At 52.3% G+C, this 12,305-nt stretch overlaps 1 protein-coding gene across 1 annotated transcript; it reads right to left on the bottom strand.

Annotated features, from left to right (window-relative positions):
• Positions 1-2,557: 2,557 nt before the first annotated feature.
• Positions 2,558-11,116, bottom strand: ECH1 (enoyl-CoA hydratase 1). The gene is made up of 10 exons (XM_025366251.1): positions 10,832-11,116; positions 10,444-10,627; positions 10,212-10,300; positions 4,566-4,690; positions 4,431-4,479; positions 4,180-4,244; positions 3,566-3,636; positions 3,397-3,468; positions 2,988-3,138; positions 2,558-2,854 (listed from the first exon to the last, which is right to left on the bottom strand). Exons 1-10 carry the CDS (start codon positions 10,881-10,883, stop codon positions 2,750-2,752), a joined length of 963 nt encoding a protein of 320 aa, XP_025222036.1. The 5' UTR covers positions 10,884-11,116; the 3' UTR covers positions 2,558-2,749.
• Between the last annotated feature and the right edge of the window lie 1,189 nt (positions 11,117-12,305).

Below are 12,305 nucleotides of genomic sequence, written 5' to 3'. Positions count from 1 at the left end.
AGCAAAACTTGTTCATCTGCTAAGTGACACTTTTGTGACGTCATTAAATGTTAACAATGTAAGGCCGGGCGCAGGGGCGTATCCTAGCGCTTTGGGAGGCTGCGGCCAGTGGATCTCAGGAGTTCAAAACCGGCCTAGCCAATATGGTGAAATCCCATCCCTATTGAAAATACAAAAATCAGCCAGGCATGGTGGCACGCACCTGTAATCCCAGCTACTTGGGAGACTGAGGCAGGAGAATTGCTTGAAGTGGGAGGCAGAGGTTGCAGTGAGCCAAGATCGCGCCACTGCACTCCAGCCTAGATGACAGAGCAAGACTCCTTCTGGGAAAAAAAAAAAAAAAAAAATCCCAGTTACTTGGGAGGCTGAGACAGGAGAATGGCTTGAGCCTGGGAAGCGGAGGTTGCAGTGAGCCGAGATTGCACCATTGCACTCCAGCCTGGATGACAGACGGAGACTCTGTTTCAAAAAAAAAAAAGAGGCCGGGCACGGTGGCTCACGCCTGTAATCCCAGCACTTTGGGAGGCCGAGGCAGGCGGATCACGAGGTCGGGAGATCGAGACCATCCTGCCTAACACGGTGAAACCCCGTCTCTACTAAAAATACAAAAAATTAGCCGGGCGAGGTGGCGGCGCCTGTAGTCCCAGCTACTCGGAGGCTGAGGCAGGAGAATGGCGTGAACCCGGGAGGCGGAGCTTGCAGTGAGCCAGACTCCGTTTCAAAAAAAAAAAAAACAAAAAAACAAAAAAAGAATTCATAACAGAGGAAACAAGCATTGAATAGCTATCAAAATATTTTAAAAATGAATTTGTGATCCAGTAATGCCTGTATGTTATTAATCTACCAAATAAGAAGATCTATCAGAGGGTCCAACAGTTACTCAAAAAAAAAAAAGTAGTATCAACGTTGGGCTGGGTGTGGTGGCTCGTGCCTACAATCCCAGCACTTTGGGATGCTGAAGCAGGAGGACTCCTTGAGCCCAGGAGTTCAAGACCAGCCTGGGTAACATAGCAAGACCCCATATCTTTTTTTTTTTTTTTTTTTTTTTTAGTAAAGACAGGGTTTCACCGTGTTAGCCAGGATGGTCTCGACTCCTGACCTCGTGATCCGCCCGTCTCGGCCTCCCAAAGTGCTGGGATTACAGGCTTGAGCCACTGCGCCCGGCCACGAGACCCCATATCTAAAAAATAAAAATAAAAATTAGCTGGACACGGTAGCACACATCTCTACGCCTAGCTACTCGGGAGGCTGAGGCAGGAGGATCGCTTGAACCCAGGAGTTCAAGGTTACAGTGAGCTATGATCATGCCACTGCACTCGAGCCTGGGTGACAGACTAACACCCTGTCTCTAAAATTAACAACAATAATAGTCATAACAATAATCATAATAGTATCAACTTCATAGAGTCCTTGATCATTAAGATAATAAATGCTCAGAACAGGACTTGCCATATAGAAGTCATTACATTAATGCTTGGTCTCTTGCAGTCATTCCAAACATAAATCCAGAAGATTGAGAAGATATACAGATAAAAAAACAAAACAAAAACCGAAGTTCTTGTTTGTTTGTTTTGTTTGTTCATTTTTGAGACAGAGTCTTGCTCTATCACCTAGGCTGCAATGCAGCCGCACCATCTCGGCTGACTGCAACCTCCACCTCCCAGGTTCAAGCGAGTCTCCTGCCTCAGCCTCCTGAAGAGCTGGAATTACAGGCATGCCCCACACCCGGCTAATTTTTGTATTTTTAGTAGAGACCAGGTTTTCCCATGTTGGCCAGGCTGGTCTCAAACTCCTGACCTCAAGTGATAAGCCTGCCTCAGCCTCCCAATGTGCTGGAATTACAGGCATGAGCCACTGCACCCGGCCAGAAACCCCAAAGTTGTTTGTCGTTTTTTGTTTTTTTGAGACAGAGTCTCGCTCTGTCGCCCAGGCTGGAGTGCAGCAGCATGATCTCGGCTCGCTGTAACCTCGCATCCCAGGTTCAAGGATTCTTCTGCCTCAGCCTCCCCAGCAGTTGGGACTACAGGCACCTGCCACCACACCCAGTTAATTTCTGTATTTTTAGTAGAGATGGGGTTTCACCATGTTGACTAGGCCTGTCGCGAACTCCTGAACTCAGGCGATCCACCTGCCTCAGCCTCCCAAACTGCTGAGATTACAGGTGTGAGTCACCGTGCCCAGCACTCCAAAGTTTTAAAGAAATGAGGCTCAAGATTTGGTAACAAGGGAATCCCAGCCAGATGCCAGCACCAGATCCCATGTGCTGTGCAGTGAGAGGCGCCAGGCAGGGTGCGAACGCCACCCTCAACCCCAGGGCAGGCAGGGAGACCGGGAAGCCTTGCAACCCAGGGGAGCCCAGCGACTTTTGCTCACTCCCTCCTTCCCTGGCTTCCTTGTGCCCCTCGCCTGCCCGCTGCCAGTCTGAATGGCCATCACCCCCATGCCACCCATTCCCATGCATCCAACCTCTAGCCCCAGCCTTCAGGACTGCGGTCTCTGCAGCCCCCAGGGGCATCCCAGCCCCTCCCACCTCTCCTCTTTCCAAGAAGATCACCGGTTTCTTTACTTTGCTTTATTGTTCGTGGGGTGAAGATAAGGCCTTGGGCTTGAGGAAGTCATTGTCATATAGTTATAAACTGGGAGACTGGGTGAGAAGGCATAGAGACAACGGTCATCGCCCATCCTCCCTTTCTGCGGATGAGGTGGGACAAGGCCAGCCCCCTGGCTGGGGAACGGGATGCGAGAGCTCTCAGAGCTTGGAGAAGGTGACGCTTTTCAGTTCCTTGTTCTCAGTCACGGCTTGGACCGACTTGGCGATGTCCTGGGTCTGCAGCATGCTCATGTTCCAGGACGCCTGGTACGGAGGGTGTCCGGAAAGAGGAGACAGATTAGCAGGGGCCAATCAGGATGAAGCATGCGGCACCCTGAGCCTTGGTTGGTCCCTGGGGTTAGAGGAGGGCTGTGACTGGTTGGAGCAAGCGCCTTACCACGTAGTTGAGGCTCTCGGCCACCGAATGGTCGCGGGAGTAGAGCAGGTTGACCTTGGTGCTTTGCACCGCCACGGGGCTCTTGCTGGAAATCTCGGCCGCCAGCGCTAAGGCAGCATCCAGCATGACCTCCTTGTCTGGGAACACCCGGCTGCAGCCAAAGAGATCAGGGACCGGGTGGGCTGGGAAGGGCTCTCTCCCCCAGCCTCCCGCAGATGAAGAAGTGGCCACTCACAGAGGAAGGCCCAAGACCCCAGAGAAACAGCCCAACGGGAGCAGGGGACTGACCCCACACTAAAGAAATGACCTCGCCAAGAAAGGAGGCCACTTGGAATTCTCGAGCGAGGAGGCCTCCACCCCTCCAGGCCTGGCTGCCCCCAGCACTGAGCCACCAGGGCCATGGCCCTACCTGACCAGGCCGCAGCCCAGGGCCTCATCAGCCATCATCTTGCGGGCGGTGAAGGCCAGCTCGTTGACCAGGCTGCAAAGGGGAGCGTGCATCAGGAGGCGGCTGTCACCCCGGGGCTGCGAGATGCTCTGGGGTGCCCCGCCCACACACCCACACCCCCTGCACCCACCTCTGGTTCCCGATGACCTTGGGCAGGCGCTGCAGTGTTCCTACATCGGCAGCCAAACCTACGTCCACCTCCTGGGGGAGGAACCGGGTCAGTGTTTGGTTTCTGCCCAATACTGTGCCCCTCGCAATGGCAACATCCATGAAATTTCATGTTTACTGGAGAGTCCCGCCCCACCTTCACCCCAGGGACTTCCTCCGAAGTCCCATTCCATTGCCCAGGCAGCTTCTTGTCTCAGACAAGTTCCTTCAACCTAGAATAGAGCCCGCCTTCCCACTCACGCGCCCTCCCATCCCTTCAGGGCAGCTCCATCTGTCATGAGAGAGGCGCCCTTTTCACCCTACCTGAGACCCCTTTACTGTGTCCCCGGCTCCATCCTGCCTCCCACCTTCATCCGTATGGCCCCAGGAGCAATCCCTGCCTCTGGCACCTGCCAGCCTCAACCCCACCCCATACCTTATCCATTCACAACTTCACCTCTTGACTTCCTCTACAGACAAGTCTTACTTTGTCAGGTTCAACTCCGACTCTTCCATGAAGCCCTCGGGGCTCACTCCAGGCCCCCCAACCCCACCCCACTGCCCAGCTCTAAGCAGGAGCTCAGGAGGATGGCTCACCTTCACCTGGAAGAAAGCGTCCTGGGCACAGTACCGGATGTCACAGGCGGTGATGAGGTCCACACCTAGGAGGTAGAGGCCAGGGACGCTGAATGACCACCAGAACCAACCCCGCCCCCCAGGACATGTGACTGCCTCTTGGGACAGAGTCTGGCCCATGACAGAGCTGAGGCTGGAGGCCAGTGGCCGCAGCATTGGGGCAGCAGCCGGACCCGGGGAGCACCCGAGCAGGAGGACAGCCACAGACTCACCTCCGCCAATGCAGCCCCCGTGGACGGCAGCAATCACAGGCTTGGGGCACTGAGAGGGAACAGGAAGAGTGGGGTCAGGGCTGGCCCAGGGGAGGCGGGCATGGAGGGGGATGCCCTCCAGCCCCCTAGAGTCACCTTCTCGATGACGCTGAAGGTCTCCTGATATCGAGTGATGATGTCACGGAGGTACCAGCTGATCCGGGCCACATCATCTCCTTTGGGCTGCAGGATGTCCGAAGCCAGGTCCATCAGGTCAATACCTGGTGAGAAGGCGTGGAGAGCTCACCCAGGCCCCCAGGCCCCACCCATTGCCCCAACCAGGGGTCAGAACCCAGGCGCAGCAGGTTCGAACCCTCAAACCACCAACGCGGAAAAAACAACTCACACAGGACTTGGTGAGGGATTGCATGTGGAGTGGGAAGGAAATAAAAGGCAGCATTTGTGGAGTCATTACTCACTGAATCCTCACAACAACCCTCCCAGCTAGGTCCTGTTACTATTTGTGTTACCGATGGGTAAACTAAGGCACAGAGAGGTTAAACACTTGCCCAAGGGGTCACACTGGCTGGTGAGTAGTGTGAATTATTTAAATTAACTCATTAATGTTTTTGGAGACAGGGTCTCACTCTGTTACATCAGCTAGAGTGCAGTAGCACGATCATGGCTCACTGCAGCCTCCAACTCCCAGGTTCAAGCAATCCTCCCACCTCAGCCTCCTGAGTGGTTGGGACTGTGCCCAGGCTGGTCTTGAACTCCCGGGCTCAAGTGATCCTCCTGCCTCGGCCTCCCNGCACAGCCAGAAAAGAGCCTCATCTTTCTGTTCTCAGACATGACCTCTATGAGAGCAAGGGGTCAGGAATGGGGGCTGCCTCACGATTCCACATCTCCAGCACCCAGGAGGGGGCTCTGGCCCTGGACTGTGTCACTGAATGTTTGTCAAATGAATGAACAAATAAACAAAAGGAGGAACAGAGCAAGATGCAGAAAGAAAGGAGGAGGCTGGGCGCGGTGGCTCATGCCTGTGATCCCAACACTTTGGGAGGCCGAGGCAAGAGGATCACTTGAGATCAGGGGTCGAGACCAGCCTGGGCAACATAGCAAGCCCCGCCTCTACAGAAAACGAAAAAACTAGCTGTGCATGGTGGTGCACACCTGTGGTCCCAGCTACTTGAGGGGCTGAGGTGGGAGGATGGATTGAGCCCAGGATGCCACGGCTGCAGTGAGCTGAGATTGCTCCACTGCACTCCAGCCCGGGTGACAGAGGGAGACCCTGTCTCGAAAGAAAGAAAGAAAGAGAGAAAGAGAGAGAGAGAAAAAAAAAGAAAGAAAGAAAAGAGGAAGGAAGGAAGGAAGGAAGGAAGGAAGGAAGGAAGGAAGGAAGGAAGGAAGGAAGAGGGAGGAAGGGAGGGAGGAGAGGGAGTCGAGGGAGAGGATGGAGGGAAGGGAGGGTGAGGAGGTAGGAAGGGGAGGGAAAGAAAGAAAGGGACCTGGGAAGATGTTAATGGACAAAACAGAAAGAAAGAGTTGACTGTCTGTCTTCCCCACTGAGTTGGGAACGCCATGACCACAGGGCCTGGGACTGTCTCAGTCACCACTGGGTTCCCAGCACTGGGCTCTGGGCCCTGTGCAGAAATCAGTGTAGGAAATATTTTGCTTCTGGTTTACTCCTAAAGGGCCAACCCTCCCACGGACAACTACATACTCTGGCTGGACAAGACACAAACAATTATCTGAAGGCACGGGGCAGATTCTGGAGGGAGTGACACTTGGGAGAGCGGCAGAACACTCTCTCGGTGTTTTTGAAAACGGTTTTGAAAGCTTTCAGCCTGAGGCCAGACTGAAGTGGGGCTTGAAGAGCCACAGGATAGAGTCCGAGGGGACCACAGCTGCCGGGAAGTGAGAGGGGATATTCCAAAAAGGGCAGAGCCAGAGCGAGGAGTCCCGAATTCTGTGTATCACCTCTGTCCTAATCTCTTGCTGGGAGATTTATGTTTTTGTTGTTGTTGTTTTGAGATGGGCTCTTGCTGGAGTGCAGTGGCAGGATCACAGCTCACTGCAGTTTTGACCTCCCTGGCTCAAGCCATCCTCCCACCTCAGCCTCCAGAGTAGCTGGGAGTGTGGTCATGCAGCACACCCAGCTAATTTTTGTTAGCGACAAGGTCTCAGTTTGTTGCCCAGGATGAAGAATTATTTTTTAAATCTTTTGCTGGGGGTGCACGTATGGTTTGTAAATCAGCAAGAGGCCAGGCACAGTGGCTCACATTTACAGTCCCAGCACATTGGGAGGCTGAGGCAGGAGGATCGCTTGAGTTCAAGAGTTCAAGACCAGACTGGGTGACATAGCAAGGTCTCATCTCTACAAAACAATAAAAATAAAAACAGAAAAACCAAAAAAACTCATTCCAACTAAGCTACCAAACCAGGAAATTCAACACTCTTTGGACTTATATGATAGAATCTAGAATATCCACATCTTATTCCTATATCCCAACATCCAGGAAACAATCCAAACTAACTCAAAATAAAAAGAAACAGGGAAGTGAATCCATTTTCTTTTTTTTTTGAGATAGAATCTTGTTCTTGTCACTCAGGCTGGAGTGCAATGGCGCGATCTCGGCTCACGGCAACCTCCGCCTCCTGGGTTCAAGCCATTCTCCTGCCTCAGCCTCTCCAGTAGCTGGGATTACAGGCGCGCACCACCATATCCGGACAATTTTTGTATTTTTTAGCACAGACGCGGTTTCACCATGTTGGCCAGGCTAGTCTTGAACTCCTGACCTCAAGTGATCCACCCGCCTCAGCTTCCCAAAGTGCTGGGATTACAAGTGTGAGCCACTGAGCCCAGCCTGCCATTTTCAAGAAAAAAGATAATAAGGAGACTGACCCCAAGATGACCCAGATGTTGAGACTAGAAGACAAGGATTTTTTTTTTTTCTTTTTTGAGACCGAGTCCTGCTGTGTCGCCCAGGCTGTAGTGCAGTGGCGCCATCTCGGCTCACTGCAACCTCTGCCTCCTAGGTTCATGCCATTCTCCTGCCTCAGCCTCCCGAGGAGCTGGACTACAGGCACTCGCCAACACGCCCAGCTAATTTTTTTGTAGTTTTAGTAGAGACGGGGTTTCACCGTGTTAGCCAGGATGGTCTCAATCTCCTGACCTCGTGATCCACCTGCCTTGGCCTCCCAACGTGCTGGGATTACAGGTGTGAGCCACGGTGCCCAGATTTTTTTTTTTTTTTTTTTTTTAAAGTAGAGATGGCGTTTCACTGTGTTAGCCACCGCGCCCGGCCAGAAGACAAGGATTTTAAATCAGTCATTATAACTGTGCTCAATGGCAGGAAGAAAAACATGCATGACAAAAAATAAATAACTGACCAGGCACAATGGATCACTCCTGTAATCCCAGCACTTTGGGAGGCTGAAGTGGGCACATCACTGAAGGCCAGGAGTTCAAGACCAGCCTGGCGAAAATGGTGAGAACCTGTCTCTACCACAAATATAAAAATTAGCCAGGCATGGTGCCAGTTGCCTGTAATCCCAGGTACTCGGGAGGCTGAGGCAAGAGAATGGCTTGAATCTGGGAGGTGGAGGTTGCAGTGAGCCGAGATTGTGCCACTGCACTCCAGGCTAGTCAACAGAGTGACAGTCCTTCTAAAAAAAAGAAAAAAAAAATTAGCCAGGCCTGGTGACAGGCACCTGTAATCCCAGCTACGCAGGAGGCTGAGGCAGGAGAATTGCTTGAACCCAGGAGGCAGATGTTGCAATGAGCGGAATTGTGTCACTGCACTCCAGCCTGGGTGACAAAGCGAGATTCTGTCTCAAAATAAATAAATAAATAATGAACCAAATGAGAATTGGAGAATTGAAAACTACAATATCTGAAATTTAAAATCAGTGGGTGGTACCTGGGCGCAGTGGCTCACACCTATCATCCTAGCACTTGGGGAGGCCTAGGCAGGTGGATGACCTGAGGTCAGGAGTTTAAGACCAGCCTGGTCAACATGGTAAAACCCCATCTCTACTAGAAACACAAAAAATTAGCTGGGCGTGGTGGCAGACGCCCGTAATCCCAGCTACTCAAGTGGCTGAGGCAGGAGAATCACTTGAACCCAGGAAGCAGAGGTTGCAGCGAGCTGAGACTGCACCATTGCAACAAAAGCGAAACTCTGTCTCAAACAAAACAAAACAAAACAAAACAAAAAATCACTGGGTGGGCTTTACAGGAGGACAGAGATGAGGAAAGAGTCAGTAACTGTGATCAGTGGAAATTCTCCCATCTGAAGAACAGGTCAGTGGGTCAATCCAAAGATCCAACTGACCTGTAACTGGAAATCAATGAGTGAGTTGCAGAGTTGCATGAAAGCATGTTATTATATTATATGCTGACACAGCTATAGACTGAGAGGTTAAGCATGTTCTTTCTTTCTTTATTTATTTATTTTGAGACGGAGTCTCGCTCTGTCGCCCAGGCTGGAGTGCAGTGGCCAGATCTCGGCTCACTGCAAGCTCTGCCTCCCAGGTTCACGCCGTTCTCCTGCCTCAGCCTCCCGAGTAGCTGGGACTACAGGCGCCCGCCACCTCGCCCGGCTAGTTTTTTTGTATTTTTTAGTAGAGACAGGGTTTCACCGTGTTAGGCAGGATGGTCTCGATCTCCTGACCTCATGCTCCGCCCGTCTTGGCCTCCCAAAGTGCTGGGATTACAGGCTTGAGCCACCGCGCCCGGCCGAGGTTAAGCATGTTCTTCATGGCCACAGATCCAGGATGGAAACCCAGACTTCAGAGCCTATGATCCCGTCGTGTTCTGTTGCACTAATTTTCATATTTGAATGTTTCAAATTAGGCCTTTAAAAAAAAATGATAGGAGGCCGGGCGCGGTGGCTCAAGCCTGTAATCCCAGCACTTTGGGAGGCCGAGACGGGTGGATCACGAGGTCAGGAGATCGAGACCATCCCGGCGAACACAGTGAAACCCCGTCTCTACTAAAAAATACAAAAAACTAGCCAGGCGAGATGGCGGGCGCCTGTAATCCCAGTTACTTGGGAGGCTGAGGCAGGAGAATGGCGTAAACCCCGGAGGCGGAGCTTGCAGTGAGCTGAGATCCGGCCACTGCACTCTAGCCCGGGCGACAGAGCGAGACTCCGTCTCAAAAAAAAAAAAAAAAAAAAAAATGATAGGGCTGGCCATGGTGGCACCTGCCTGTAAACCTGGCACTTTGGGAGGCTGAGGTGGGAGGATCGCTTGAGCTCAGGTATTTGAGGTTACAGTGATTTATGATTAGGCCACTGCACTCCAACCTGGGTGAAAGAGCAAGATGGTGTCTCAAAAAAGAAAACACACACACACACACACACAAAAACAGATAAAAGTGTAAGTTAGGGGTCAGAGTGGCTCACGCCTATAATCCCAGCACTTTGGGAGGCTGCGGCAGGCGGATTGTGAGGTCAGGAGAGCGAGACCATCCTGGCCAACATGGTGAAACCCTGTCTCTACTAAAAATACAAAGATTAGCTGGGCGTGGTGGCCTGCACCTGTAGTCCCAGGCAGGAGAATTGCTTGAACTCGGGAGGCAGAGGTTGCAGTGACTTGAGATTGCGCCACTGCACTCCAGATTGACAACAGAGCAAGACCCTGCCTCAAAACAAACAAACAAACAAACACAACAAAACGAACAGCAAAAAAAGTGTAAGTTAGAAGCTGCTTAAAACCCTAATTAAGAAGCACTGCTCCACTGTCTATTGCCAGGAGCTGGGAAGGCTGGTAGGGTGTGTGAAGAGCGTCTGGTACCTGCAGTGAACATTTTTCCTGCACCAGAGATCACCACCGCCCGACAGTCAGCGTCTCTCGAAATCTTGTTGAAGCACTCTACCATCTCTCTGTGAAGCAACGAGTGAAGGGCTACAAATGGGGTGGGAATACCCTGCCCTCATGTCCATCTCCCCACAAGGTTCCACTCTGGCTCAGTCCCGCAGCCCCCGCCTCCCCCGGCAGGCAGGCCTCCAGGATCTGCAGGTCACACCTCCAGAAGGCCTTGTTCATGGCATTCCTCTTGTTGGGCCGGTTGAGCTGGACATGCAGAACGTGTTTCTGCGCAGATGTCACACGAAGGGACTCATAGCTGTGGTCTGGGGCTTCCTCTTGTGCAGAGGAGCCAGTGAGGCGAAGGCTAATACCGAGGCCCGAGTAGTTGGAGGCTGTCAATCCTGCGGAGAAAGGAAGAGCCTTTGATGACCCCAGACTCCAAGACACAGGCCTATAGAATTAGGGAGCCCTTCAAAAGGGAGCACACGCACCCCTGAATTTAGGGGACTCGGGCCCTTCGTGACCCCGGATGGGCCTCCCCGTCCTACAGCTGCTATAACAGCACGACAGCGCGATACACCAGCATAAGTCAAGAGGTGACTCACGCCGGCTCAGTAGGTCGCGGAGTCTGCGAGAAGCCACTATCCCCGCCGCCATCGCCGCCGCCTTCGTCCACTGCGTTGGCACCGAGTAACCCAGCAGTTAGCGGAGGGGGCGGGCACAAACGGCCGCCATGTTGAGCGAGGGCACCGATGCCGCAGCCTGACAGGCAAAGACGCCGTTCTCCCCGCCATCTTTACTAAGGGCAGCCGAGTTCCGGTTGCCTTACACAGAGCCAGGCTCAGAAAAGTACCCTTTGCCCCAGTGGGAACCTGGCCTGAGAAAATAGCTCCTGCAATGGCGTGAACCCGGGAGGCGGAGCTTGCAGTGAGCCGAGATAGAGCCATGGCTCGCCAGCTTGGGCGACGGAGGGAGATTCAGTCCAAAAAATAAAAAAAAAAGGAAAAGAAAATAGCTCTCGCTAAAGTTCAAAGTTCATCACACCGCTGTTTCATAATGGTGGAATAATTGGCGACAGCTGAAACGTCCAAGGACATAATGGCAGCAGAGCTTGTCATCATGCGTGTATATATCATGTTAACTAAAAATAAAAGAAAACTTGCATTACTGTGAGTTTACCCACGTAAAGGAATGAGTACAGACGGACCAACATTAAGCGCTGACTGTATAATATGAACTCCCGCCAGGAGGTCGTACTATTACCCACCATATGCAGAGGAAAACTGACTCAGGCACGGAAAGACACGAGGTTCAAGGTTGCTGGGCTTCAGAAGGGCTAAAGTAGGATTACATGGTTCCAGAGTTCATGTTCTTACGCCGGCTCGTGGCTCACGCCTGTAATACAAACACTTTGGGAGGCCGCGGCAGGCAGCTCACCTGAGGTCAGGAGTTCAAGACCAGCCTGGTCAACATGGCGAAACCCTGTCTCTAGTAGAAATTAGCTGGGTGCGGTGTCTGGCACCTGTAATCCCAGCGGGAGACTGAGGCAGGAGAATGGCATGAGCCCGGGAGGCGGAAGTTGCAATGAGCAGCGATTGCGCCACTACACTCCAGCCTGGGCGACACAGCAAGACTCCATCTCAAAAAAAAAAAAAAAAAAAGAAAAGAAAAGAAAAAATGTTTGTATTCTTAAAAAAAGAAAGAAAGAAAGAAACTCCCTTGGTAAAAGTCAGCTAACCAAAGGCATAAAAAGTACTGTAAAACTGCTGGCCGGGCGGGATGGCTCACGCCTGTAATCCCAGCACTTTGGGAGGCCGAGGCGGGCGGATCACGAGGTCAGGAGATCGAGACCATCCTGGGTAACACGGTGAAACCCCATCTCTACTAAAAATACAAAAAATTAGCTGGGCGTGTTGGCTGGCGCCTGTAGTCCCAGCTACACGGGAGGCTGAGGCTGGAGAATGGTGTAAATCCGGGAGGCGGAGCTTGCAATGAGCCGAGATCTCGCCACTGCACTCCAGCCTGGGCGACACAGCGAGACCCCGTCTCAAAAAAAAAAAAAAAAAAAAACCGGCCGGG

This window comes from Theropithecus gelada, chromosome 19 (assembly GCF_003255815.1).
Source record: "Theropithecus gelada isolate Dixy chromosome 19, Tgel_1.0, whole genome shotgun sequence".
NCBI lineage: Eukaryota > Metazoa > Chordata > Mammalia > Primates > Cercopithecidae > Theropithecus > Theropithecus gelada.
This window is presented reverse-complemented; position numbering and strand designations above follow the sequence as displayed.

Excerpts from the sequence above, each read along its gene's own strand:
- ECH1 (XM_025366251.1), bottom strand. The coding sequence starts at position 10,883 with ATGGCGGCGGGGATAGTGGCTTCTCGCAGACTCCGCGACCTACTGAGC. Across the intron at positions 10,301-10,443 it reads ATGAACAAGGCCTTCTGGAG|AGAGATGGTAGAGTGCTTCA; the intron begins GTGTGACCTGCA and ends GTTGCTTCACAG. Across the intron at positions 3,139-3,396 it reads CTGGGCTGCGGCCTGGTCAG|CCGGGTGTTCCCAGACAAGG; the intron begins GTAGGGCCATGG and ends CTTTGGCTGCAG.